This window comes from Lipotes vexillifer, unplaced genomic scaffold (genome assembly GCF_000442215.2).
Source record: "Lipotes vexillifer unplaced genomic scaffold, Lipotes_vexillifer_v1.1 scaffold135, whole genome shotgun sequence".
Taxonomy (NCBI): domain Eukaryota; kingdom Metazoa; phylum Chordata; class Mammalia; order Artiodactyla; family Lipotidae; genus Lipotes; species Lipotes vexillifer.
Genome location: NW_006774574.1, coordinates 1,032,941 through 1,060,260, shown reverse-complemented (window position 1 = coordinate 1,060,260; position 27,320 = coordinate 1,032,941). Strand labels below are relative to the sequence as shown.

The 27,320-nt window shown below is 35.6% G+C and overlaps 1 protein-coding gene across 5 annotated transcripts in view; it reads left to right on the top strand.

Moving 5' to 3' along the window:
• The window catches only part of C2CD5 (C2 calcium dependent domain containing 5), an 82,854-nt gene that overhangs the window by 50,212 nt on the left and 5,322 nt on the right, over positions 1-27,320 (top strand). For 3 of the 5 annotated variants that reach the window (XM_007449376.1, XM_007449377.1, XM_007449375.1), the window contains 12 exons: positions 2,046-2,237; positions 5,789-5,975; positions 9,270-9,434; positions 11,005-11,145; positions 13,074-13,137; positions 13,894-13,955; positions 14,166-14,264; positions 14,738-14,827; positions 15,310-15,397; positions 16,348-16,434; positions 25,176-25,226; positions 26,126-26,227. In XM_007449376.1, the coding sequence (XP_007449438.1) occupies positions 2,046-2,237; positions 5,789-5,975; positions 9,270-9,434; positions 11,005-11,145; positions 13,074-13,137; positions 13,894-13,955; positions 14,166-14,264; positions 14,738-14,827; positions 15,310-15,397; positions 16,348-16,434; positions 25,176-25,226; positions 26,126-26,227 (1,328 nt within the window). The remainder of the gene's footprint in view (positions 1-2,045; positions 2,238-5,788; positions 5,976-9,269; positions 9,435-11,004; positions 11,146-13,073; positions 13,138-13,893; positions 13,956-14,165; positions 14,265-14,737; positions 14,828-15,309; positions 15,398-16,347; positions 16,435-25,175; positions 25,227-26,125; positions 26,228-27,320) is intronic. The other 2 variants (XM_007449378.1, XM_007449379.1) reach the window with 2 other exon arrangements.

Here is a 27,320-nt window from a genome sequence, read left to right as displayed (position 1 = left end):
ATTAATGTATTAGTGTATATTAAGGAAGAAAGCAAAAAAAATTCTGTATGTGATCAAATTTAGAATAAATTTGCAAGTCTCTGTATAGCAAAGAAAGATATGCTATCTCTGGTAGGTACACAGAAGACCTTGGTCAGTTTCTTCTTTTGTCAGTGTTAAAAATGGATTTTGACCATAATATATTTCTGAGCATTAAAAGTCATGGTAAATAGGAAAGTGGAGGTGGGACATTTTGAAGTGTATTGAACAATTGGAATATTCCTTTGAGAAAACTGACTTTGCCAGTGAGTTGTCCCAGTCCTGTCATATAGTTCTCACCTGTCTCAATAGATTCCATTCTTCACTAGATAGAAGGCTAATTCAACAAACAAGCTTTCCCATCCAGCTTGGTTGTTTTGGTATTGTGGCTTGGATGGACACAGTGAGCTCTCTTGAATGGCAGTCTGATGCAACAGATACCATCCCTACTTGTAAAAGAGGAAAATGTTTTTTTCTTTCTGCTATGGAATTATTAGTGCTTACTAGAGAAAATTTGAAAAATGTAGGAGAGTAGAAGGAAGAAAAAAATTCCCTAGGGTATGAGTATTCAAAGATAATGCCTTTTGTACATTTCGTATTTCAAATACTTTCATAAATTTTAGCACTTTTATTTTTTATGCCTTATGATGTTACACCACTTATGTTCAAATTTCTGTGAGGTGTTTAGTTAAAAATTGCCCCAGTTTTCATCTTTCTGTGTCCCCTTGTAACACATGGGCTTTGGATCTAAACAAACTGGCATAAAAATCTGAGGTCTGCTACTTAGTACTTAGTGTGACTGAGCAAGTTACTTAATATCTCAGCTTGGTTTCAGGCCAAGTGGAACTAGTTTTTGTTGCCCTCTGTTGGGTGTGAGTATTTAGCTATAGTTTTCTTACTTAATCTTCAAAAAAAACCAGAAAAGACCCTTTCTAGGTAGATATTGTTGTTGCACTTTTATAGAGGAGGCTCTGAGAGGTTAAATGACTTGTCCAGAGTCACACGGCTCTGCCCAGATCTGTCTGATTCCCTGTTACTTCTAATAGGTGAGAATGCCATCTCAACAATAAAAGAATAATATCTGGGAGAAACTTAATTTGATTTAGAGGGTTATTGTGAAAATTCAGTAAAATAATGTATACAAAGAATCTACAGAAAGTCTGACTCCTGGTCGGTGTTGTATGAGTTTTCTTTTCCCCTTTTAATGTGTCTACTTGCCAAATTTCAACTTTTAAAGGGTTGCTGTAGATGAAAGGGATTTGAGACCCCACATCTTACCAGAGCCATAGAAGATGTGGCTGTGTGAAAGCTGGGATTTCTCCATGGAGCTCCCCTCTGTTTCCCTTCCTGTTCTCCTCATTTCCTCATATTTAATGACTGAATAAATAATCATTCTAAAATGATTTCATAAACAGCACAATACAACAGACATTTTACAATGAATGGGGAAGTTGTGGGTTGTTCATTTGTGCTTTATGTATGATGGATATTCATTTTTGAAACACAGGTGTTTTGGTTTCGCAGAAATGCTAAAACAGACATCATAAATTAGAAACTTTAGAGTATGCCTAGCTTTAACTTACAGTTTTTCCTCTTAAATAGATTTGTTTTTAACCATAGATTTTTTTCAAATTGTTAGGTTGGTTAAAGAGTATTTTTTCTTAGGAATTATTTTGTGATTTTATTTGTGTTATCTTCGTCACACAGTAGAAAAATGTCACACTTATTTGTTTTTATGTTGTATCCCAAAGGAAAAACCATTGGAATGATAGTGGTTTTTGTCAGGTGATAAGTCATCAAACATAAGAATTGATGCAAAATGACTCTACTTATATAAGCCTCTTCTTTCATAGCACAGTGCATGGTTCTGATTTCCTGGTCATTTCTTATCAGTCATAGTGGTACTTAACTATGGTCGAAGTTGTGGTGTAGTTTGTATACAAGTACTGGATATATAATATATGTTTTTGAAAAAATGCATAGAATTTTCAAGAATACCTTTTTTTTTCTTAATATATTCTTAATAGGCTAGAAGAAAATTTGCCTGCAGGCTGTGGATTTTGCCATATACCATATGATGAACTGAATATGCCATTTCCAGCTCATCTCACATATTGCTATAACTGCAGGAAACAAAAAGTTCCCGATGTTCTCTTTACAACTATAGACCTCCCAATGGATGCAGCAGTTATTGGAAAAGGTTGTCTCATTCAAGCAAGGTATGTTTGTGAAGATGGTATTTGGGGTCCTTGAAGGAGTATAGGGTATGGAGTCAAACAGACGTATTTTCAAATATCTGCTCCTTCCTACCTGTGTGATCCTGGGCAGGCTTGGCAATTCTATCTGAACCTCTTATTTTACTGTATGGAAAATATGGAGGAAAAATATCCTCTTTATGAAACTCAGATAAGTTTATATGCAAAAGCAGTTTTAAACATTGAAATTCTGGACAAATATGTATTATTATGAGGATTATTAATCTGTTGCAGGCTGGGGGTGTGACTCAGGATGCTTTAGTGACATTAAATATCTAATACATTGTGGAAATTGACTTTTTCGTCTTTTTAAGAACAGTGCTCTGTGGTGTTTCCTTTACATCTTCAGTTAGCTGTTAAGAGTTCCTTTTAAAGTGTACTGGAATAGGAAATGCTAAATTGTGGTTGGCACACAGGAAACAGCTGCAGCTATCTAGGTCACCAACAACTGCCAGGCTACCAAATCCACTGAGCATTTCTGTCCTCATTTTACTTAACATCTCAGCAATAATCACACATTTGATCATTTTCTTCTTCTTGAAAGTTTTGACTTCACAATGCCACACCTCCTCCTTTTTCCTACCTTTATGTATAGTCTTCAGTCTCCTTGTTGATTCCTCCTCATTTCTTGTTCCTTGAGAGCCGTGAGTTTGGACCCCCTTTCAAAGCTTTCTCCCTAGTTGAACTCGTCAACTCCTATAAGTCTGTATGCTTGTATGTAAGTATGCTGTATGCTGTATGTAGGTCTAGGACTCCCAAATTTATAGCTCTAGTCCAGAACTTTCTTCTGAGTTTCAGACCCATATACTTTCCTGTCTGCTTTACACATCATTTTCTTAGGCATCTCATACTTGTTCCAAATTGAACTGCTGATTTTCTCCATTTCTTTCTTTGGTCTTCTCTGTTTTAATAAGTGATACTTGCTGTATCCAGTTCTGTCTTCCAGATGTAGTATTCTACCTCCCCATATCAAAGTTATTACAAAGGCATGTTACATCTTCTAAAGTATGTTTCTAATCCATTTACTTTTGCTTTCATTCCCTGTTGCATCTTAGACCTTCCATTTAGGATTGTTTTTCTTTTGCTTGAGTTATCTCCTTGAGTATTTTTTTTGGTGGATCTGCTGGTGGTGAACTGTCTATTTTTACATGTCTGAAAATGAGTCTGTTTTATCTTTAAAAGATATTTTGGGCCGGCAGTTACTTTCTTGAAGCACACTGAAGATACCCTTCTACTGCCTTCTGGCTTTCATTGCGACTGTTGAGAAGTAACCTATTAGACTAAATGTTGTTCCTTTGAACTTTGTCTATTTTTTTCCCCTCAGGCTGTGTGTGAGCTATTTTATTTGTCTTTGGTTTCTGCAGTTTCCCTATGAAGTGTTAGGTATGGAGTTCTCTTTATCCTAATTGTTATACCTTAGGCTTCTTGAATCTGTAGATTGGTGTCTTTCATGAATTTAAAAAAATTTTTAGATTAGTTCTGTGTTTCATCTGTTCTCTCTTCTTGATACTCCAATTAAAAGTATGTTAGACTTTCTCACTGCCTCCTCTATGTCTGTTATTTTCTTGTCTTATGTTTTTTAATCTTTTTGTTTCTTTATGTTATTTTGGATATTTTCTTATTTATCTTTCAATTCTTTAATTTTCTCTTCAGCTGTCTTTAATATGCTATTACACCTAATAATTGGGTTTTTAAATTTTTGATAATCTATTTTTATTCCCAGAAGTTTTATTTTGTTCTTTTTCAAATATATCATATACTATAGTCTATGATTGATTCTGTAACTGATTTTAATATCTAAAATCTTTTTTTTCTGTTGTTTCTGCTGGTTATTGTTCATTGTGTTTTACTTGCTTTGACTCAGAGAAAGTTGCAAAAATTGTATAGAGTCCTGTGTACCCTTCAATGAGCTTCCCCCATTGGTGACATCTCATACAGCTGTAGTATAGTATTAACTAGGAAATTGACATTGTTATAACACTGTTAACTATGCTACAGACCTTATTCAGTTTTACACTTCTTTAAACTTGCATTCATTTATGTATTTTTGTATATATGTATAGGTCTATGCAGTTTTATCCCACAAATAGATTTGTGTAAACCACCACCACAGTCAAGATACAGAACTGTCCCACCACCACAAAAGAATTTCCTTACGCTACCTCCTTATGTTTGTACTCGGCATTGCTCCTTGCCCTGGTCCTGTGATGCTTTTAGGAAGATTTTTAAAGATATAGTTTATTCAGTTTTTTTTGTTGTTGTTGTTTTAGGTAAGAGGGGATTAGTCTTCATCAGCAGTTCTCAGAGTGTGGTACCTAGACCAATAGCATCACCATCTTTGGGGGACCATATAGAAATGCAGATTCTCAGGTCATGTGCCAGACCTGTTGAATCGAAAACTCTGGTGATGGTAATTGTTTTTTAACAAGCCCTCCAGGTGGTTCTGATGCAAGGCAGAGTTTGAGAACTATTGGCCTAAATAGCCTGGCTTGCCAGTCTGGGGATCTTTCCTTCATCTTCACAGGTACCTTTTTTAGTCCAAGCTCTCATTGTCTCTTACCTAAATTTAAGCCTCTTGTCTGCCATCCCCACATCAGTTCTCTTATCTTTACTCCATTCTCTGTGTAGCAGTATAAACGATGTCCTAAAATATACTTTGGATCATGTTACTACGTAAAACCTATGTGGGGGTTCCCGTTGCTGGCAGAATAAAATCAAATGCCTCAGCATGACCCGAAGCCCCTTAGATGCTCATGCCCATGCTTAACTACACCCTCATCTGTGCTGCCCTCACCCTTGCTCACTTCTCTTGACCTACAGTGGTCTCCTTTTGGTTCTTCTAATATGCCAGCTCCATTCCGTCATTGTCTTTTTCCAGCACTCTCAATTCCATCGTGCTTTTAAGATCCCAATTCAGGTGTCATCTCTGCTGTGAGGCCTTATGTCGAGTTATTCTCACTTTTCTTCACCTGGTTTATTTTCTGCACAGACTGGATTCTTAAGCATTATCTGTGGTTGCCTTGTTTCTTTGTTTATTCCTATTCCCCTCCCCTCTGTCCCCACTGGAATATAAGCATGAACAGGACTTTGTGTTTTATTCATTGATCAGTGCTCACCACCTAGAACAGTGCCTGGCACATGGTGTTACACTCAAGTAGGCTTTGTATTCTTTTAATGAGTAAATTAAGTTTTTTCCTTTGCTATCCACCCATTATATGATCACAGGGAGTTATGAAACCTAAGATGCAAAATTATATTCTCTAGTGATTTTTATCAGTATTTATTTCATTTCTAGAGATTTTGAGATTTTTTTCCTTTTTATTCAAATAGGACTTTTAGCAAAAGTATGTACAGTGAAAAAAATGACAGAAAAGATTATTGATAAAATTTAAGAAGTCCGTTTGAAACAAGTAAATGTTTTATCAAGCACACTTTTAGAAACTTAAAAAAAATTGGACATTTCTTAAGATTGTACCAAGAACACTCTCCACTGACTAAATTATTTTCCTTAACAGGTTGTGCCGCTTAAAAAAGAAGGCACAAGCAGAAGCAAATGCCACAGCTATCAGTAATCTGTTGCCATTTATGGAATATGAAGTGCATACTCAGTTAATGAATAAACTAAAACTCAAAGGAATGAATGCTTTATTTGGACTGAGAATTCAGATCTCAGTGGGTGAAAATATGTTGATGGGCTTAGCGGTGAGTTTCGATGTTTTGGTTTTGTTTTGTGATTCCTGTGATTTCTATGTGATTCAAAGAGTCTTCTAAAAAGACTTATCTAAAGATCTGGCATTAAGGCTTTTAAGGCTTTAGGGACATTATAAGAAGTAAAAAAAAGTCTAGTGATAGGCTTTCAAATGTTTTTATATTTATAAGTTTATTATTTGAAATTAAATTAATAAACTATTGTATAAATTTATTTATATTTATACTATTATTATATTTTTGTATTCTGATCATAATTCCTATGGTCAGATTTCTAAGAATTGCCATGTATAGCTTGTTTTGTAAGTTGGCCACCACTGTTCTGAACTTTATTATTGTTTGTACATTGCTAAAACAGGGTTTCTCCTTCTTGGCACTACTGACATTTGGGGCTGGATAACTCCGTTATATGGAGCTGTCTTGTTCATTGTAGGATGTTTAGCAGCATCCCTGGCCTCTGTCCACTAGATGCTAACAGCTTCCCCACAGTGTGACAACCAAAACTGTCCCCAGACGTTACCAGATGTCCTTTGGGGGACAAAATCACTCCTGAGCGGGGAGGACCACTGTGCCAAAAGAATCTTTAGTTTTAATGGAGAAAATCAGTACATGAGAGACATGTGCACCAGAGCTCAGCAGTGGATTGTGCAATAAAATACGTGTGTATGGGGCTTCCCTGGTGGCGCAGTGGTTGAGAATCCGCCTGCCGATGCAGGGGACGCGGGTTCGTGCCCCGGTCCGGGAGGATCCCACATGCTGCGGAGCAGCTGGGCCCGTGAGCCATGGCTGCTGAGCCTGCGCGTCCGGAGCCTGTGCTCCACAATGGGAGAGGCCACAGCAGTGAGAGGCCTGCGTACCGCAAAAAATAAAAAAAAATAAATAAATAAATAAAATAAAATAAAATAAAATACGTGTGTTTCTGAAGTGCTAATAAATTGTGAGGCAGTGAAAAGCTCTTTATCTCAGCTTCATGTTCACCTTGGCTTATTAGAAAATAAGTTCCGACTAGAAAGTTATCAGTGGGGAGAGTGAGAACTGCCTTTTTAAGTAGCCAGAGAACTAGATACCTGCAAAATATTTATGGAAATTCTCTCATATTCTCCACACTTTGCCAGCCAGAATTTTTGTCTATGTCACCAGTACTTTTCAAATTGGAATTCTCTGTCATCTTTCTGAGACATGTATAGAAATTTAATTTTAAGAAATTTATGGGGGACTTCCGTGGTGCTTCAGTGGGCAAGACTCTGCGCTCCCAATGCACAGGGCCCAGGTTTGATCCCTGGTTGGGGAACACTAGATGCCACATGCCACAACTAAGAAGTCAGCATGCCGCAAGGAAGACCCAGTGCAGCCAAAATAAATAAATAAATAAATAAAAGAAATTTATGGAATTTGGTTTCTTTTTCTCAGTATGCATTTGTAGATAAAATGCTAATTTGTTTCCTGCTTCATCTGTTCTTTCTATAAAAGCAAATATGCAAATTTATGTATGTAGGGGATAATTGTGTGTGGATGATTAATTAGGAAATCTCACTTTTTTAACGAGGAATTTGCAGTGATTAATAAAGGTAATCTGATGCATATTAAAATACTTGATACTAACTTGGGGAAAAGAGTGTTAGTTACAATTCACCCATCTAAAAACCCACAAGCTTAGCGAGGGCATAACATAAATGTGTAGTCAGGCTGAATACAGAACTGTAGTTATTGGTGGGTGTCTTGGGAACTAAGAGCTTGGTTTAGATTCAGAAGTTTAAAGAACATTGTGCCAATTGTAGCAAACACTTTTGATGGTTGAGCCCCAGGGAACTAGTTTGTGACCCTGGTATAATTCTTCAATGCCTGCCTGAAATACTGCCTTTTCTGATTCTTACTAACCTTTTCTTCTTGATCACTAGTGACACTTATTATAACTGTTTGAGCTTTTGATCTTTGTGCTGTTTTACCCTGTGCAGTTAAATCTCAAGTTCCCAAGAGTAGCCTCCATGATAGCTAATCTCCGACGAGTGCCTCCTGGGTGTCTGGCACTGGGCTGCCCCAGAAAGAATTTAATATTATCTTCACTTTATAAGACGAGGAAACGGATGCTGTGATAGCATCCGTTGGATGTGATTGTCCAAAGTGATATGGTTATATGTACCGGAACTCAGTTTCAAACCCAGGCCTGTCTAGTTCCGGAGTTTGTGTTCTCAGCCATTCTGGGCTGTTGCCTCATTAGTGAATGCAGTTAAGAAAGTGTTAGAGATGGGGCACTATGGCGCAGTAGGCGTTCTGAGCTTGAGCATCAGAGACTGGGTGGTGAGTGCAGTCATGGACACATGAACAACCCAGGAGAAAGAGCTTCTGGGGATCAATTTCATCTGCTGCACAGACTTTATCATAGAGTACTATACCCTTTCTAGGAAAGACTTTTACAAAATTGCCAATTGTGTAATAACAATAACAACAACAACAACTCTAACAATTCAAAATACGCAAATATCCAGAGTAATTAAATATTTAAAATAAGTCTGTATCAAGTTTTCTCTCTTGGTGATTATGGAGGCAGGATGGTATAGTGGAAAGTTCTTGGTATTTGGAGTCAGAAACAGATTCAAGTCTCTTCCCCACATTTATTGACAGCGTGATCTTGAGTAAGTTTCCTGTCCTTTCTGAACTCAGTTTCTTTACATGCTTTGCATGTTTCCCTTTTACTTTTGCCACTTTAAATGTAAACTACTCATTCATGAAAAATTTACTTTTCAACAACTTTCAATCATATATTTTTTTTTTTCTTTGCGGTACCCAGGCCTATCACTGTTGTGGCCTCTCCCGTTGAGGAGCACAGGCTCCGGACACGCAGGCTCAGCGGCCATGGCTCACGGGCCCAGCTGCTTTGCGGCATGTGGGATCTTCCCAGACCGGGGCACGAACCCATATCCCCTGCATCGGCAGGCGGACTCTCAACCACTGTGCCACCAGGGAAGCCTTTCATATTTTTATAAGCTGTTTTTTTCAGTGCAGATTTTTACAATCATAACAAAAAACTTTAAAGTCCAGCTGGATATGCAGTGAAAAGTAAATCATCCTTTCACTGCTGTCCCTGACGTACGCAGAGTTCTTGCTGAAGTAACCAACCCCTGTTACCAGTTCTGATTTTCTGTGCCCTTCCACATATGTCCTATGCAAGCAGTGATGCTAGTTATCTTTTTCCTCCAGGGCAAGGACCACATTCCTGAATATGAAAACTTAAGGACTATTATTCTTTAGATATTTTTTTTCTGATTATTTCCCCATTATTTTTACCAGTCAGCCACAGGTGTGTATTTAGCAGCTTTACCAACGCCTGGTGGTATTCAGATTGCTGGGAAGACTCCTAATGATGGCTCGTACGAGCAGCATATATCTCATATGCAGAAGAAGATAAATGACACGATTGCTAAGAATAAAGAATTATATGAAATCAATCCTCCGGTAAGTGAAATAAATCTCCACTGTGAATATATAAGTTGCTATTTAGATTATAGTATATTTTTAGGTTCTCTTAAAGATTTTTCCGCCACTGTCTAGATTTGCTCTCCTCATCGCTCATTCTTTCACCTCCCTTTACATCCATGCTCAAATGTCTTATTTTTTAGGGATGCTGACTTTGACCACCCTATTTAAAAAATTAACCCTCCTGTCAATTTTTGGTACTTGCTATCCTCCTTCTGTGTTTTATTGTTTTCTGTTTCTCTTACCTCTGTGTGTCTTTGTGTGTGAAATATGTTTTTGATTTTTGTCTACTGCTTGATACTCCCAATAGAATGAAGCTTCATCAGGGCTGTATTCCTAATGGCTAGACCAGTTCCTCCTGGTAGTAGCCACCTGATAAATACTTGTTGAATGCCTAAAGCAATGGCCTAAAATGTTCTTTTTTAGTAAAAAGAAAGATTGCTTATCTGTGGTAAAAATGTTCAAGAATACAGAATCTTTTCTTTCTCATTTTGTAGTCACTGTAATAGGTACCCTGTCAGATTTATCTAGGGCAGGTTAATGTAGAGTGTAAATAAGATAAATGGATGCGAAGGTGCTGCAGAGGTAGCTGTGTTGTGAAACTGTGTGGTTGCAGTCTTATGCAAGGTTTGCCCTAGCAATGAACATTGAAAACATTTTTGAAAAACCTTTTTTAAAATAATCCTTTTTTTTTTTTTTAAAGATAGTTCTGTTACACCAACAACAGGCTGTGTCTTTTACATTTGTGCTTACATACCCACATTCTCTTGATATTCCTTGTGGCCAGCAGATATTTAGAACCTCTGATTAGCTGTGATCTTTGGCTAAAAAATGGGTGAAAGTTTACTAACCCATATAAGATTGTAGCCTACACTGACCTCAAAAAGATCATTATTGTAACTATCAAAGTTTATTTAGCTAAATAAGTTGCATAGCAAATACATGTATAATATGTGTATTATATAAATATACACATACATAGATACATATATTCCACATTTTACTATGTGAGGCTTTGAAAAATTACCACTGCGTAAGATATGAAAGATTAGAATCTTATTTGGGTACATAAATCTTTAATTCTTTATAGGTTATTAGGACTTTTAAATGCTGAGTAGAAAATACCTTCTGAGCTGGAAGGACCGCCAATTCCCTACTAATTGTAGTGTCCTCTTTTTACACTAGATGTCAGTGTTGCGTTGCTGTGTCTGTGATAGTTCTGGATTAGTGTATGAAGGTTGCTATTATCAATTAAAGGAAATAGCTATGTACTCTATAAAAGGTTAATTAGTCATAAAGGTTATAATTAAATATGGACTATGAATACATTTTACGTACTCCCCTCCCCCCCCGGTAGTTTTCTGTTAATATAAAAATGTAAAACCAGACTGAAGCATACAAATATCAAATCATTATGTTGAACACCTGAAACTAATATGTTACATGTCAGTTGTACCTCAATAAAAAAAAAAAAAGACTGCAGTTTACAAAAAAGGCCCAAAACAGAAAAAGACAGTCATATGATGTAAAGCAATTGTATTTCTTTCAGGAGATATGTGAAGAGATTATAGGATCACCTATTCCAGAACCTAGACAACGCTCAAGACTTTTGAGATCTCAGTCAGAAAGCTCTGATGAAGTTACAGAATTGGACCTTTCACATGGGAAAAAAGATGCATTTGTTTTGGAGGTATTATTGCATTGGACTAATTTCTTAAAGTTGTTGGAAGATAAGATATATATTTTTATAGTCAGGTCCTAAATTGGTGTGATATTTTTGTATCATTACAACTGTTAAAAATATCAAAAGAATATTTTATTATAGAAATTACAACAAACTTGGTAACATATCTTTTGTTTAACAAAAGTTTAAAAAGTTTTGGAAAACTTTGTTTTGGAAAATTAGTTTTGGAAAAATTAGTGTTTGGGTTGAAATATAATTAAAATATTAAACTTTTGGAGCTTTTTTGGTAAACTTGGATTAATTTCAATAAGAAGGTTCTCTTCTTTCACTTACTGTAATTATTACCTGCTTTATATGTCATAACATGTTACTATAATTATAACATTTTTACATGTAACACAATAATATAAGCACTGAATTCTGAGTGTACTGTTTTTTTACTGAATTCAGAGGGTGTAGTTGAACTTTCATTGTAAAAACGCATCCAGAATGAAGTAACTTTCTTGGAGAATAAATGTGACATGAAAGGTTTATGGAGCCTGTGCCCTCACAGATCTTCTTCCCATGCACTCCCCTGTAGAATGGTTCGCTTTGAAAGGATAGACGATCTTCCTTTGATATTGAAGGAAAGGAAAATAAATGAGGATACTTAGAAATGTTTTCTGGTAAGGTGCCAGTTGAGAGAAAAAATCAGATGCCTGGATCTCAGTAAAGCAGGAAGGTGACAGTAGAATTGTATTGGGATGGGATTGGAGGTTTGAAGAGTCTAGAATAGTGCCCTTGAATGTGATCAGAATGTCAGCTGTGGGAGATGCTCAAGGCTTAACTGAGGTGAGACTGTTACCATGTAGGAAACTCATATCATATGAATTTGTGCCTCTTTCTCATAATCTCTACAGTCTGAGAATGGAGGGAAAAAAATGGAGGTTGGTAAAAGGTTAAGGAGCAAAAAGTTCCAGGGTACAGTTTAGAGCAGTTGTACTCCAAGTGCCCTGTGATGGTGGCATCAGCAACAGCTGGGAGCTTGTAAGAAATGCAAACTCTGGGGCCCCTACTTCAGACCTAGTAAATGAAAATTTCAAAGTGGGGCCCAGGAATCTGTTTAACAAACCCTCCAGATGAGGGTTACTTTCACTTTGATCCAGAGCATTTTTCATATTTTCTGATCCAGGGATCCTGGCTAAGTAGAGAACAGAAGTGCTTGGAGTATGGGCAGAAGAGGGCAAGGTGTAGATTCAGTAAGAGAGATGGGGCTTATAGTTGGAGAATGCTGGAGATCTGGGTGTAGAATGTTTTGGGGAATACCACAATCGAGTTATGGCCATGACTGTGAATGGCTAAAGCAAAGTGGAAGTGAAAGTGGTTCTTGACATCTTGGGTGTAAGTCAGGACTTAGATCCCCAATGTACAGATGAATGTCAATATATGTCCAGTTGGATATGTTCATTACTTATAATTCACAACAGAATATTGTGATGTAGGAAAAATGGAATTTGTACTTATTCTTTTAAGACATGCCTTTAAATTTACCCCTATGTAATTTTATTTAAAAGCAGTTCTGTATTTAGTCAAAAGATATTTTTAAATTGCACTTTATTAATTTAAACAAATAGAGATAATGATTGCTTGCTATCTTTGTAAATCTTTTGGAACATTTCCTTATAAAGACTTGAGGAAAGGCTCGATTTTTTTTTAAACTCAATATACTTTATAATGTAAAATATTTCATTTAGAAGTATTTATAATTATTGTGGAAAAATTTATAGATACTACAAAAATTTTTTCAAGTTTTATATTTTAACTTAGTGAAAAATGGTCCTACTTTTCCTTGACTCTTATGTTTTCTATTTAATAAATAATAAAAACGATTTTTAAAAATTTGAAACAATTATATATTTACTACTTATGTGATAGGTTCAATCTTTCATTTTCAGATCGATGACACAGATGCTATGGAAGACGTACATTCTCTACTCACTGATGTTCCGCCTCCTTCAGGTGAACAGAGAAAAATTACCTGGAGATGAGACTAGTTTTGCATATCAGTATTTCAGTTCATAATTATTAGAGCACTAACTTTAACGGCTTTATCGGTGTTACTTTGTGTCACGTTCTTTGCTGCTCCAAGATTGAAAACATCGTTTAAAAATATTTACATTAGAACTTAGGTGAACTGATTTTTAATCTTTTTGTTTATGCATTACAAAAAGACCATGGTAATTTATTAACATGGTCTAAAGTTTCCCAGAGGTATAGAGTTTTAGAAAAAAAGAATGAATGGATCTTAGTTAGAACTTCATGTAATAATTGAAAAATGTTATTCTTTTTTTAAAAAATTTATTTATTTATTATTCAGTTTTGGCTGCATTGGGTCTTTGTTGCTGCACGCGACTTTCTCTAGTTGCAGCGAGTGGGGGCTACTCGTCGTTGCAGTGCGTGGGGTTCTCATTGCGGTGGCTTCTCTTGTTGCGGAGCTCGGGCTCTAGGCATGTGGGCTTCAGTAGTTGTGGCACGTGGGGTCAGTAGTTGTGGCTCACAGGCTCTAGAGTGCAGGCTCAGTAGTTGTGGTGCACGGGCTTAGTTGCTCCACAGCATGTAGGATCTTCCCAGACCAGGGCTCGAACCCGTGTCCCCTGCATTGGTAGGCAGACTCTTAACCACTGTGTCATCAGGGAAGCCCCGAAAAATGTTATTCTTTAACACAAAAATAAATGAAATGTTATCATATGTTTTCCCTATAATTTATTTTGACAGGCTTTTATAGTTGTAATACAGAAATTATGCCTGGTATAAATAATTGGACATCTGAAATACAGGTAAACCTTTTATTCTTTATTTTAAGCAAATATAGCATATGTGATTTTAGCAAGTTTTTTCTTAATATATGTTTTCTTTTCGGCCTCATTACTGCAGTTAAAATCTTATCTTTTAAAAAAATACCACAGTAGTTAGGATTGTTTATTTTCTGTTACAGTGTTTAGTTCAAAATAATGAAATGACATGCCATTATATCTCCCCATATTTAGATGTTCACGTCAGTAAGAGTAATCCGATTAAGCAGCCTTAATCTAACTAATCAAGCCCTCAATAAGAATTTTAATGATCTCTGTGAAAACTTGCTCAAGGTAGGAACCTTTTGACTAACTATACTTTAGCTAAAACTCCTCAGGATCATGAAATTAAAGAATAAAAGTATTTATATTGTCAGGAATACCTTACACAGTTGCAGGCCGAATTATTTTTATTTACTTATCAGTCTTAACCTGCCATCAAGTAAAATGCTAAAGATGTCCTCTCTATCTTAATATGCCACACTATAAAAGGAATATATTTTAAGTTATTTCATAGCATTAAACTTCATAAAAATGTATATTTGTAAATTTAAAAAACACCTTATTTTTTTATGACTTAGAAATATGATTAAATCTTATTGTCTGCTTAGATATTAAAAGTGTATTCTTAATGAAAGAATAGACAAAACAGAAGTGTTTTAATCTTCTCAACTTTATTTGCCATAGTATAATGTACATTAAAAGATGAGTTTTTATAAATTTTTAAATTAAAAGAAATGATATTACTAATATTTTCTTTTGTGTAGAGCCTGTATTTTAAACTACGGTCTATGATCCCCTGCTGCCTTTGCCATGTAAATTTTACAGTATCTCTCCCTGAAGATGAATTAATTCAGGTAACTAAGGTTCAGTCTGTTATTAAAGAAGATTTCTAACTTTGTTCTGTTTTAATATTATACATTTGCCATAATTAAAGAAGTATAAGCTGCTTTACTTCAAAATATTTTTAAACGTACTAGTATGAGGCAGACCTTGTCTGTCTGTTTCACTTTTGTGAACTCGAGTTATCTGAAGGTGTACTCATATGTGTGTTCCAGCGTATGTACACTAGAAGGTGTGCTTCTGTGCGACTTCTCTAGACCCCATCTTTTAGAGAAGGTTTTTGAGCTCTTTCTGGAATACCTATGTTTAGGTATACATGTTGGGCTTAGTTGTAGTCTGAATGTCTGAGTTCATGTGCAGTTCTGGTTGAGAATCTTAACCAGGAAAGGCAAATTAGCCAGTTTGTATAAGTTGTTCCATGGTACTGAAAAAGAATTATAAGAAGCTTTTTTGGGGAATGATTGTTTTGCTAATCATATTGTTTCTGTGATTCTAGGTTACAGTCACAGCAGTTGCAATAACTTTTGACAAAAATCAGGCTTTACAGACCACAAAAACACATGCTGAGAAGTCATTGCAAAGAGGTAAACCTATGGTAGATGGGAGCATAGTTCATGTTTGTCTGTGTTATAATTCAGTGATAAAATATAGAGGATAGGTAGAATAAATAAATGACGTGTTTCTTGACAAGATACTGTCACTTTTTCTGTTTTCTTTATCAAGATAACTGTGTGGATAAGCATATGGCTGACGATATTTTTCACATGAATAGGTGGTTGGCCGCTATTTACATAGAAAATGCTGCTGTTTTTTAGAGTTAGTTTATAACATTAGTTCTGCAGTAATTTAGAGGCTCCTAGCCTAGGAACTCTGGGGAGGTCCTCAAGGCATCTGAGAACCAACTGATGTAGCCAGCACCATGGATTTTTCTCAGGAAAGGTCCCATAGTGTTCAGCAGATTCTCAAAGTTGTTCTTTATCCAGTAAAATTTAGGAAGTACCATGCTTAATATATTCCAAAGAAATGCAAAATCTTAGAAACCATTTGTGTGTTCTGAAAAAAGAGAAGAGGGAAATAGTATACTTTCTAAAGTTTAATGACTTACTGGCTAAATAAATATTCATGATTAAAATTTTTAAAGTTGAATATATCCTACATATAGCATTGAATTAATGTCAGATAGATGTATTAAATGATTATGTGTTCAGATATTTATCAAAAAATATAGGTAATAACTGGTTTAAGTGTCACAGAACTAGTATAGTACAAAAAGTAGGATAATAATAATCACTAGTGAGTGCTTATTCTTTGCCAGGCACTGTGCTAAGAGATTTATATACATTACCCTTTCTAAATCTCACAACAGCCCCGCCTCTCAGTGTCTGCAGGTGAAGGACCCCCATGGAAGAAAGCAAGGACAAAACAACCAGAATTAACTGAGTTGGGGGGAAATTTATATGTTATCCCAGAGTAATTTTTTAAAAATTAGTAAGAGATCATTACTAATTAACTTGTGTTTTTCCTGCCTCTCAAGCCTCTACAGATAATGAAGAACTTCTGCAGTTTCCCCTCGAACTCTGTTCAGATTCACTTCCTTCTCATCCTTTTCCACCGGCTAAAGGTTGGTTAAGTAAGGGAAATGCAAGCACAAATACTAGTATCTAGATCCTTTCACTTGCTTCTTCACTGTAGGTAATCTTAACTTAATTTTGAGATGGAGATTTATTCTTCATTTCCTCATTGTATGTTTCTTCATGTTCATAAAGGGGAGAGAGTAATGTTCCTTTTAATTTCTCAAGTACTCTCATCATGACTTATTAAGGTAATTTTTTGTGTGCTATTCCATTCTTGTAACTCAAATGTATTAAAGTTTTATTTTCAGAGATTTGGATTTCCCAAAGTAACTATTCACATATGGTATATTTTGATATTTATATTATATCTGGTAAATTTTTTTCTAGCAACACTAACCTTCTGCAAAACTTTTTAGATTTTCATAGACAAACAGAATACTTATTTTCTTCAGAAGCTATGTGGAGAGGTTTTGGGTGGAGGTTAGTACAATTGAGAAAGGGATGAGCTTTCTGTCTTTTGGGTGTCTTGGTTATATTTGAGGACCATTTTTTCAAATGCAAAATGATTGTCCCTTAATTCAGTAGCAGTAGATCTGCTTAGATCTGTACAATCTTTGGAGAAAAGTGGGAGGTGGTTTTTTCCATTTCTCTTCTGATTTCAGTGTAATTTTTATTATAAAAATTTCAGAATTACTGTACCTTATCTTGTAGCATTACATACACAATAAATGTAGTTTGTGTTTTTTCCTAAATTTTTTATTCTTAGAAATGATGCTTTTGTTATTTAAAACCAAATTGGCATTTCTGATTTTTCCGTTTTATAATACAAGTGACATTATTTTATAGTTTCTACTTGTCAGTTACTTTATCTGATACCACATTAGTTACAATACAGCATAGTTTTATATTCACATTGCCTGTATGTCAATAGAGTCTTTACTAAATCAGTGCAAGGCCTGTGTAGATAAATAGATCTTGTCTCATATTTTGAAGCTGAGAAGAAGCTACTTTCAGATTCTGAACTTTCTAACATGGTAACTGTGGTTCTTTTTCCTTTTTGTCTAAATTAAAATTCTAATTTAGAACTCCATAGAGAATTTCTTGAAAGAATAGAGAGGAAAAATCAAATCCAAAGACAATCTGAGTTCAGATTTATAACTTAAACATAGCTTTCAGAACAAAAAGCAGAACAGTCTAGAATCTTCCTTGAACTGACTAGATAGGATCTTTTTTAAACATGTATTTTCTACAGAAACTTATATTTAACACAGGGTTAGTTCCAAACCACTTTTAGGTATCACTTCATTTATCCTTACCCAGCAGTGGTGGCGAGGGGGAAACCAAAACCAAAAACCCAATCAGCAACGACAAAAAGGTTTGATCAATTGCTAACCTATACAAATACTTATTTGTGGATTTGGGGTCCCCGTTAGCTCAACTTTACCATGTTGTTAATAGCTACTGAATTCTGCAGAAGATTAGATTTAAACTCTGTAAGTTGGCCATATCTATATTGATAACTTACAGTTTCTGCAATAGCTTTCAAAATATTTTCAAAGGTAATGAGAACTAGTGCTTTTTGAAGTCATTAGTGTATTTTGCACAAATGATACTCTGAACTTAAAAACAAGGAAAGAAGAATTTGAGTAGAATAAGTCATATCTGAACAGTCCCTAAAATATTTGCAATTTATTTTAAGGAGCATGGAGAGGGGCCATAGGTGGAGTAATAAAGCAAGAGACCTGGCTTTTCTTCTCAGTTCTGCTACTGATAAAGTGTGAGAACTTGGGCCAGGTAACCTCTAATTAAGCCACTTAGTTCCTCATTTGTAAAATGTGAAAGGATTAAGATTCTCTCTAGCCTTTAAAATTCTCTGATTTCTTGAGTTTCTATAGTTTATGGTTCTTCAATTATTAACATGTCCCTATTATTAAAAACGTAAAAGCTAAATTATGCCTGAGGTCACACTGAGCTTCTGTTACTTAATTTTCCAAATAACTTCAAATCAGTTAAACCAATGATTTTTAAACTCTGTTCCTCCAGACCATAGAGTTTCTTCAGAGGTGCCTCATGGCCTTCCATGAGGCAAGGTGCTGCGGGGGTGAGAAGATAGGTCTCTAGACCCCCTACTTCTGAACTAGAGCAGCTTCAATGCACTACGCTTTATGTATCAGCTTTCTATATATGATTTTGTTGGAAGAAAGGGTTTCAAAAAGTTTGAAAATCACTGAATCAGATCATGCCACCCTTATCATCATCATCATCGTCACCATTGTCAGCTTCATAATGATCAATATCACCACATCTAATACTTAACATCTAATGCTTAACTATAAAACCTATGTGCCTTTCCTTGAATGTTACATTTTAAAATCATCAATGAACACTAAAAAGTTTATCTGTTTATTTTTTTCAAAGTCGTGTAAATTGTGGTTTACGTTGCATCCTTATGTATTGTCTTTGCTTCCTCATGTCTTGCCAGGGGAACATGGGCTATGATGTATATATTAGAAAAAGTTATCTCAAAGTGTTTTGGAAAATTTGAGGATAGGATGGGTTTTGAAAAGGTCTGAAAAGTGTAATAATAGTGTTATATCATGAATGTAGTAATTGAACATTGTAACATGAAGGAAGGCTTTGAATAGAGAATAGAAATATCTGGGAAAAGTTAAGCTTAGCAGTTTAGAGGAAATAGGTGGGAGAGAGAAAGGTGAGGGTGAGGAATAAATGCTCAGAGAACTTCTCTACTTTCTTATCTGCAACCACAAGAGGTTTAAAAGTTAACTACTAATACTGATAAGTAAATAAATATATAGTTTTTATAGTTCTGTTAGGTTAGTTAGCTAAGCTGATCGAGATTTATCTTTTATATTCTGAAAACTTTGAATACTAATTTGTTTTTCATGTTCTTATCACAAATGGGATAATTTATTAAAATTTTTTATTTCCTTTTATGTTGACAGAGTAGTCTCAAGAGCTATGCACAGTATGTTTATTAATACTTCCATCTTTTCACTTGTAGATAAACCTTTCCTTATCTTTTTGTGTTATTGAAAATGAGTGAGTATTATGTGAAGAAAAGATGCTTCAATAACATGTTTCCTAATTGACAGTGTAGAGTAAGCTTGGGCCTGAATTGTCCATCCATGCTTAATTTTTTTCCTTCCATCTTTTGTTATATTTGTTACATATTTTGTTTCTCAAGGTAACAGAATAGTTTGATGTATGTCTCAAATTTGTGGTTGATTTGGTATTACCTTGATAGTTACCATGATTTTTCCGATTTGAAATATTAAAACGTGCTGAGCCTAAGTAATTTCTTAAAGGACATTATCATGTGAAGGTCATCAAAATTCTTTGATGAATACTATGAGGAACAGAGATGATGTGGCATCACTATAAATACCTTTTTTTTTTAATATGAAACTATGTTAAGAAAAAAGATGACTATAGCAAATTCTTTATACCACTTTCATAATGTTTTTTCCTCCTCAATATCTACATGTCAGCTTTCTGAGTATCTGTCACTTCACTCTGAAATGGTTTTTTAAGAGGCTTTAAAAATGACATATTTTTATGAAATGAAAAATGAAAAAAGATGGAGCAAATATAGTAAAAATAGGGAATCTGAGTGAATGTAATCTGGGTAAAAATTCTTAAAAACTCAATAAGATATTTCTCATGAACTGTAATTAATCCTAAAAATTTTATGCATGCAATTTTTATAAAAGGTTGGCATGTTACTTTAGATACATGTCTAAAGACCTGAATCTTGAGATATTTGATACCATATTGTGGGACTTAAGAACTTATATTAGACAAAAGTGTTTGAATTATATACCACTAGGAATAGATCTCAAATACTTTATAAATCTAATCTATAATAGGATAATTGCTTTCATTAAAATTCTGAGAGTTTAAGGCTATAAAAGGGTTTAATTAAGTCAGTTTTAGTGTTTATATACTGTTGGATGAAACTGTATAGAGGAAACGTTTTTTATACCACCCTTGTTTCTGTGTTCATTTTGCTTTATGCTGGGGTGGTATCCTCACGTTCAGTGGCATTAGCTGTAGCCTGGGAGAAGTTCTTTTTTCACTGAGCAGTTGCTGACGAATAAGACAAATATAGGTCAAATTCTGGATTTCAGTAAAAAAAAAAAAAACAAGTTTGCTTACACCCTCAATATATTATACTCCATAATTAGGTATCCACATTTGAAGCTTTTTTCTTTATTTTTATGGTAGGCGATCAGAATTACTTTTTGTTAAACCAAATTTGATTTTAAAAGATAGTTTAATTTTTTAAACTTAAATGACTTGCCTCACATTATTTTAAATTTGTAATTAGAAATATAAATCTATAAGACCTACAAAAGTTAGCTTTTCCTTTTTCCTGCCAACTAATGGTTCTGAATTCTTACAAGTATATATAATTCTTTATGCTAACTAAAAATGTTTTTATGTATTAAGAGTTCATTGCATGTCTGTTTTCTCTCTTATTTTTTTAAGATATATTTTGTCACTGTGACCAAATGGTAGCAACTATAAAAAATGCTAAAGTTCTTCATGTTATCCGTGGCCACAGCAGTGAGTGAGGGCTCCTGAAAGGAGAAAAATGCTGAGGGGAAGGAGAATGAGAGGAAAACAGAAACTAAAGAGTGGAAAATGTGAAAACCTCATCCAAGAATTGGGAAGGAAAGAAAGAGTTGATGGAGAAGTAGAGATAAGGAATATTTTTTTTTTTTTTTTTTTTTTTTGAGATAAGGAATCTTAGCTTCTCCAAGAGCTTGAGGGCAGTGAAATCCAGAGTCAGAGGAAGAGGGAGTGAAAAGCAAAGAAAATTGAATTGGGTTACTGACCCAAAACAAGGATTATTTGGAAAAAAGGGTACAAAGGATGGGAGTGAGAGGAATAGTGAATGATGGGGATTGAAGAAGAAAAGCAAGTGAGTTAGAATGTTGCACACCCGGGGTTGGAAGCTTTAATGACTCAAGTAGGGCAGCTAATTGTCTTTTGTCATCTACTGTATGTATTACCTGTGTAGCTATGTAGTTGAATTTTTTTTTTTTTTACTAGTGGAATATCCAGATCGAAGCAATTTGTGTCTTTCTGTATCAACTATAATATTGCAATTTCGTTATCAGTCCACCAATATTTAAAGACCATTATGGACCAGATTTATACTGAATGTTTATGTACATCATTTGTTTAACTCAGTCATTAAGCCAGATTTTATAGTTATAAGACATAGCTGATCAATGCATTATAGATTGATGGAAGTGCTTAAAGGGACATAAAACCAAATTTTGATCATAATAATTTAAAACTAAGAATGGTTAAACAGGAAAATAAAACATACAGTTTAGAGACTCCAGATTGCGTATATTTTAATCTGCCAGAGAATCTTTTCAGAATTTACAGGAGGTTTTTCAAATTTTGTAATTTTCTTAGGGTGATTGGAAAAGATGATCTCAAATACTTTCTAGTTATTCAAAGCAAAGGTGATCTGTAAATTTTAATGGTAGAAAGTAAGGTGTTAGAAGAGTAGTCAGTGTAAAACTTTATCATAGCTAACCCGTACCTTTGTCATTGGTTATTTAGGAGAATGGAAGCATCTCAAACTTCGGAAGCACTGGCAGGTGTATAACTGAGGGAGGAGGAATTCTTGCCACATTTTTTTTTCTGTTTTTCATCTATATGCTCATTTCCACTAAACTGCTTTAATCTAGGTTAATCCCCCTCCCCACTCCATTAAGGCCTGTTAAAAATTGCTCAAGTGTAGTATGAAAATAGTCAATCTGCATGTTCTGTTTGCCTCAGTAACTTTCTAGGGTGGTTTTTTGAGGGATAGTGGGATTATCAGTAACTGGTGACTTTTTAAAAAAGCAAAATTGTATTCAATGGGAAAGGAAATCCGAAGAGAAGTGGGCTGCTGGGTGGCTTGATGTAGGCTGTATTTGCAGCTACAGTGGGGACCTCGCATATGAAGTATTTGTGTCAAACTCTTCCACAGAGATGTGCAAATAGCCAGAACTGGGTGCCAGCTCTTCAACAAAGCCCAAGGGACTTTTAATAAGATTTTTACCCCTGAGTATGAAATATGTTGGCTTAGAGGTTGCATACGGATTTATTTATTCTTAAGCCGAATTACTGCTTTGTCAGTGAGCCAGACAGCTAATATCTGCAGTTCCTTCTCTTGTGAAAAGCCTGTTATTACCTGGGAAGCCAAACTGTAATCGGAAGGAGCAGAGTGACCGAGAGTCTGAGGTCATTAGATATTTGAGGTGTTCAGACCAGTCCAAGGTGCTGACGTCCAGCTGCTGCCAGGACCAGCTCCTCTTGGGCCTTTTCTCTGAGAGAAAACATGAGCATCCTGGCAAGCATGTTAGGAGATGAACCTGCTCTCCTTCAGTGAGGTCAAAAATCTCGTCGCTCAGCCTTTCCCTCCATGCCTCTAATTTAAAAGTTTTGTTCTTGTAAAATTTTAATTCCAACACATTCATATTTGAGGGCAGGGAATAAATATTTTCCCTCACTTGTTTCTCCTCTTCCCTACCTTTCGTAAAATTTTTTTTGGAAAAGTAGTAAGTGTACTAAGTGTACATGGTGAAAAATTCAAAACTACAAAAAAAATCACATTGTCCAAAATAAAGCTTCCTTCTCCCTTCGTTTTCCTTCCCAGGAGGCAGATACTCTTTAACAGGTTATTGTCTGTCTTTGCAAAGATACTCTATCCTTTTTTAAAAACACAAATATTCTACAGATCATTGTATATACCTTTGTTTTTTTCCACCTGACATATTTAGAGATGGGACCAGACACCTTCTACATGTTTAAGCTCTTTTCATGGGTACTTGCCATTAAATTATATACAGTTGCTACTCGAGAATTCTGTATTACCAAGATAATACCAAGGTATAGAGGACAATTTTAGTAATTTTCACTTTTTCTTTTAGTTTCCTTCCCATCCGCACATTTTAAAAACTTTCACAGAATACCTAATGCCGACTATATTTTCTGTGTCTATACTTACCGAGGCTATACTGCACAGGACATACGAGAGCTCTGAGACCCTCCTGGGATGTATGAGCCTGGGGTGGGCTATTTACTGTCCTAGCTTCTGCACTGGGTCTGTTTCCAGGCTGAGCTGTCCCTAGAGATCTGGTAAGCCTCTGAATGTCAGTTCTGTTCTGATCTTCCTCCTGTAGGTCCCTTCGCTTCCTGGGCTTCCATTGCCCCTCAGGATCCTGAATCAGGAGGATACTCCCTCTAGAACTACAGTCTGAGGGCATGATGGTCAGGGCGCGTCCAGTGTGATCTCCTCATAACCATTGTATGGACCTCACCTAGTGATCCCTTTTATTGGACAGTTCTGTATTGCAAGAGGATTGTCAGCCACTGTACACTCTCCAGTATTAGCTTGTGGTCATTGCCTTAAAAATTGGGGGGTGGGGGGCTTCCCTGGTGGCGCAGTGGTTGAGAATCTGCCTGCCAATGCAGGGAACACAGGTTCGAGCCCTGGTCTGGGAAGATCCCACATGCCGCGGAGCAACTAGCCCCGTGAGCCACAACTATTGAGGCTGCGCGTCTGGAGCTTGTGCTCCGCAACAAGAGAGGCCACAACAGTGAGAGGCCTGCGCACCGCGATGAAGAGTGGTCCCCGCTCGCCGCAACTAGAGAAAGCTCTCGCACAGAAACGAAGACCCAACACAGCCAAAAATAAATAAATAAATATTTAAAAAAAAAAAAAAATTGGGGGGTGGGGTGGGTGCGGGAGATACTTCCATTGCACCCAATTAACAGAAACATTCTATAAATCCGATTTTTGAAAAGTATAACTTTTGCTAATTTAAGAATATTACCAGAAGGTCAACACATTAAGCAGAGACAAAAATACATATATTTACTTAGTTTATAATTTAAAAAAGGACTGGCTGACCCAAATTATTCTTAGTGTTTTTATGTGTTATTTCTATCTTGGCCACACTATATTCTCAGTTCTGAAATTCTTTAAAACAAAAATTCAAATAATGCCAGTGTGTATAGAGCCTGAACATTAGAAATAGATTATGAAGTTTTTTTTTTATAGTACTGTTTAAATTTGTACAGTGACTTAAATATCTATAGTAAAAATATAAACTACCAGGGAGAATGCAGGATGCTGCTTTTATGAGCTTACTGTAAAGGGGATTCTAGTTTGGGATTCCTAGTTATTTCTGTGGAGAGCGGTCACCTTTTAGTTCCACAAAGTCTTGATAGCTCCAGAAGGAGCTGTTGAAAGCGAAGGCCTTGAATGAAGGGGTTGGTGGTGAGGGGGTGGGTCAGGCTGAGATTTGTGTTTATCTGTGAGACATAGGTCATTGCCTTGTCTGTAATTTTTAATCTTACTGGCTCTTACGCCACAAACATTTCCCTTCTGTTTTTCATTTCAGATTTTCTTCCCAGTAGGTTGACCCTTTTCTCTGTTCAGTTTTCTCACGTCCTGCTTCCATCCCACTAATATTTGTTACTGTGTTGAGATTTTGTGTGTAGAGTTTCTGAAACCTTTTTTGTGTTATAGTAACAAGTAATCTTTCTTGGCATGGTATTTACTAATGAAGCTAGTTTTCATATATCAATAGAAACTGTGTTTTAAACCTAAATACCTCTATTTGGTTTACTTTTATAATGAAGCCATAAAGATTTCCTCCTATTTGTCTGGCTTTTAGAGAGTATTAACCAAGAGCAAAGAAGAGATACTGGCTTATACTTAGCACCCAAGCTAATGTTGTTCATATTGTCTTATTAGAACACCTGGAGAGTGCAAGTTCTAACTCAGGTATACCAGCTGCACAGAGAGGTGAGTTTGTCTAATTAAGCAAATAGTCTCCAAAGGTGTGAAATTCTAGTGTGGTGATTCATGAGCGTACAGACATCAGAGAAATGCACTGGACGATGGAATAGACACCAAAATGTGGCATTATTGTAGTTAGAATGTGTCTTACAAAATAGTAATTAAACGAATATTTACATTTTTAGCATTTTAATAGTGTCCTACTTTCTAAAAATAAAGCTTTAGCTTTTTAACATTGTTTTTTAGTTCAGCAGTAGTAAAAGTTATTCTTTTTATAATGAGAACTTGTTAGACTCACACTTGCCCCTCACCCCATGTTATCAGAAGCTTTGTTGCCAAAATCAGACATGGAAATAGAATATTGACAAAAATGACCCTTTGGCTTTCCTGTTACTGTTGGTAGAAAGAAGATATTTTAATAAAAGATAAGTTAACTAGTGATTTTTTTTCATGTATTCTTCACCATTTGATTCTCATTATTTTTATTTTTGATTTCAGGGTAAAATTAGGGCAAGGAATTATTCAGAAAGTTCTGATTGTAAATTAAAGCCCTGAATATAAACAGCTAAAACAGTGTGAAGTAAAAAGAATGGGAAATGAAGTTAGTTAAAACACAGCGTATGGTCCTTTCCCTGATCTCTCTGTTAGACCCGCTTCCATTCCCCCTAAGAGACCACACAGCTGTGACATCACCAAAGATGCTCAGCCAGCCAAGAACTTGGTTTTGGGCAAATCAGTGTCTAAAGCTTGACTCTTTACTATCTCTCTTACCTGACTTGAAAAGGACCACTTTTCCCCCTAAGTTACAGTTAAATTACGTCATCGGAAGGAGTGTTATGACGAGTAAGAGACGTCATCCATATTTTTTCTTTGTTTTTTCTTTTGTTTTCTGTCTGTGTTTTCAGCAACGTCAGTTGATTACAGTTCCTTTGCAGACAAATGCAGCAGCTGGATAGAGCTCATTAAACTGAAAGCTCAGACCATAAGGCGTGGATCAATTAAGACAAGTAGGCGGATGTTTCTACCATGTTACAATCTGAGAAGCATATCCTTGATTTCCCAGTGGTGAAGGCTAGACCTGACTACTCAGTAATAACATTGCCAATCAATCATGTATTGGAGTGTGAAAGCTGCAGACTCTAAAGGTCATTTAGCAAAAGCTATTGAAGGGCCTTCAGATTTTCTTAACTTTAACTGTAGGGTTGTGTTTTTAGTATTTTATTTTTGTGAAGGTATTCTTGAAAGTGTATAGATATTATATCATCTAGTGTAAGGAAATGATGAGCTCTCTTATTGAAGAGGCACTCTTCCAGGACCCAAGGTACTAGGTAGTGTATTTGTCAGTTTACTAAGAGCGATATCCAGAGTGATAAAAGAATGAGGTATTTCCAGAGAGATAGTGGTCAACTCTTATCTCACTGCTAGACTCAGGATCAGCACTTACATGTTCTTTATCTATACTCCATGTGTTTTGGTAGACTTTGAGGTATTTGAGTGAAAGATTTTACATTAAAGAGAAGGAACTGTGTTTTAGGGGGAAGATCACAAGATATGGAACCAGCCAGATATGGTTTTGAATCCTAGTAGTGCCATTTTAATAGCTGTGTGACCTTGGGCAAGTTATTTAAATTTTGTGAGCCTCAGTTTCCTCACGTGTAAAATGGAGATAACACCTACGTTGCTGGGTTGTTGTAAGGATTATATATATACATATATATGTGTGTGTGTGTATATATATGTATATATGTCTGGTTTATAGTAGTTATTTGATAAGTGGTAGCTATTATTTGTTATTTTATGAACAAACAACTTTTAGACAGCCAAGGTCATTTGTTGAATTTTTTAAATTACGAGTTTGATCGAGAAGCTTTGGAAAAGAAACCTACTACAACTAGTTAAGATATGGTTTATCTACAAGTTGACAATGATGAAGTCGTCTGAAAAAAAGATGGAAAAAGCTGCACTGGGAAATGTAACAACTTTCACACTCTCCTTGTAATAATTTGTTCCTACAGCAGATAATTTTTAATGCTCTACCGCTTTTTCTTCACTTTATAACGATCATTGTGTGTGTAGCTCCACCTCATCAACGTTTTCTTT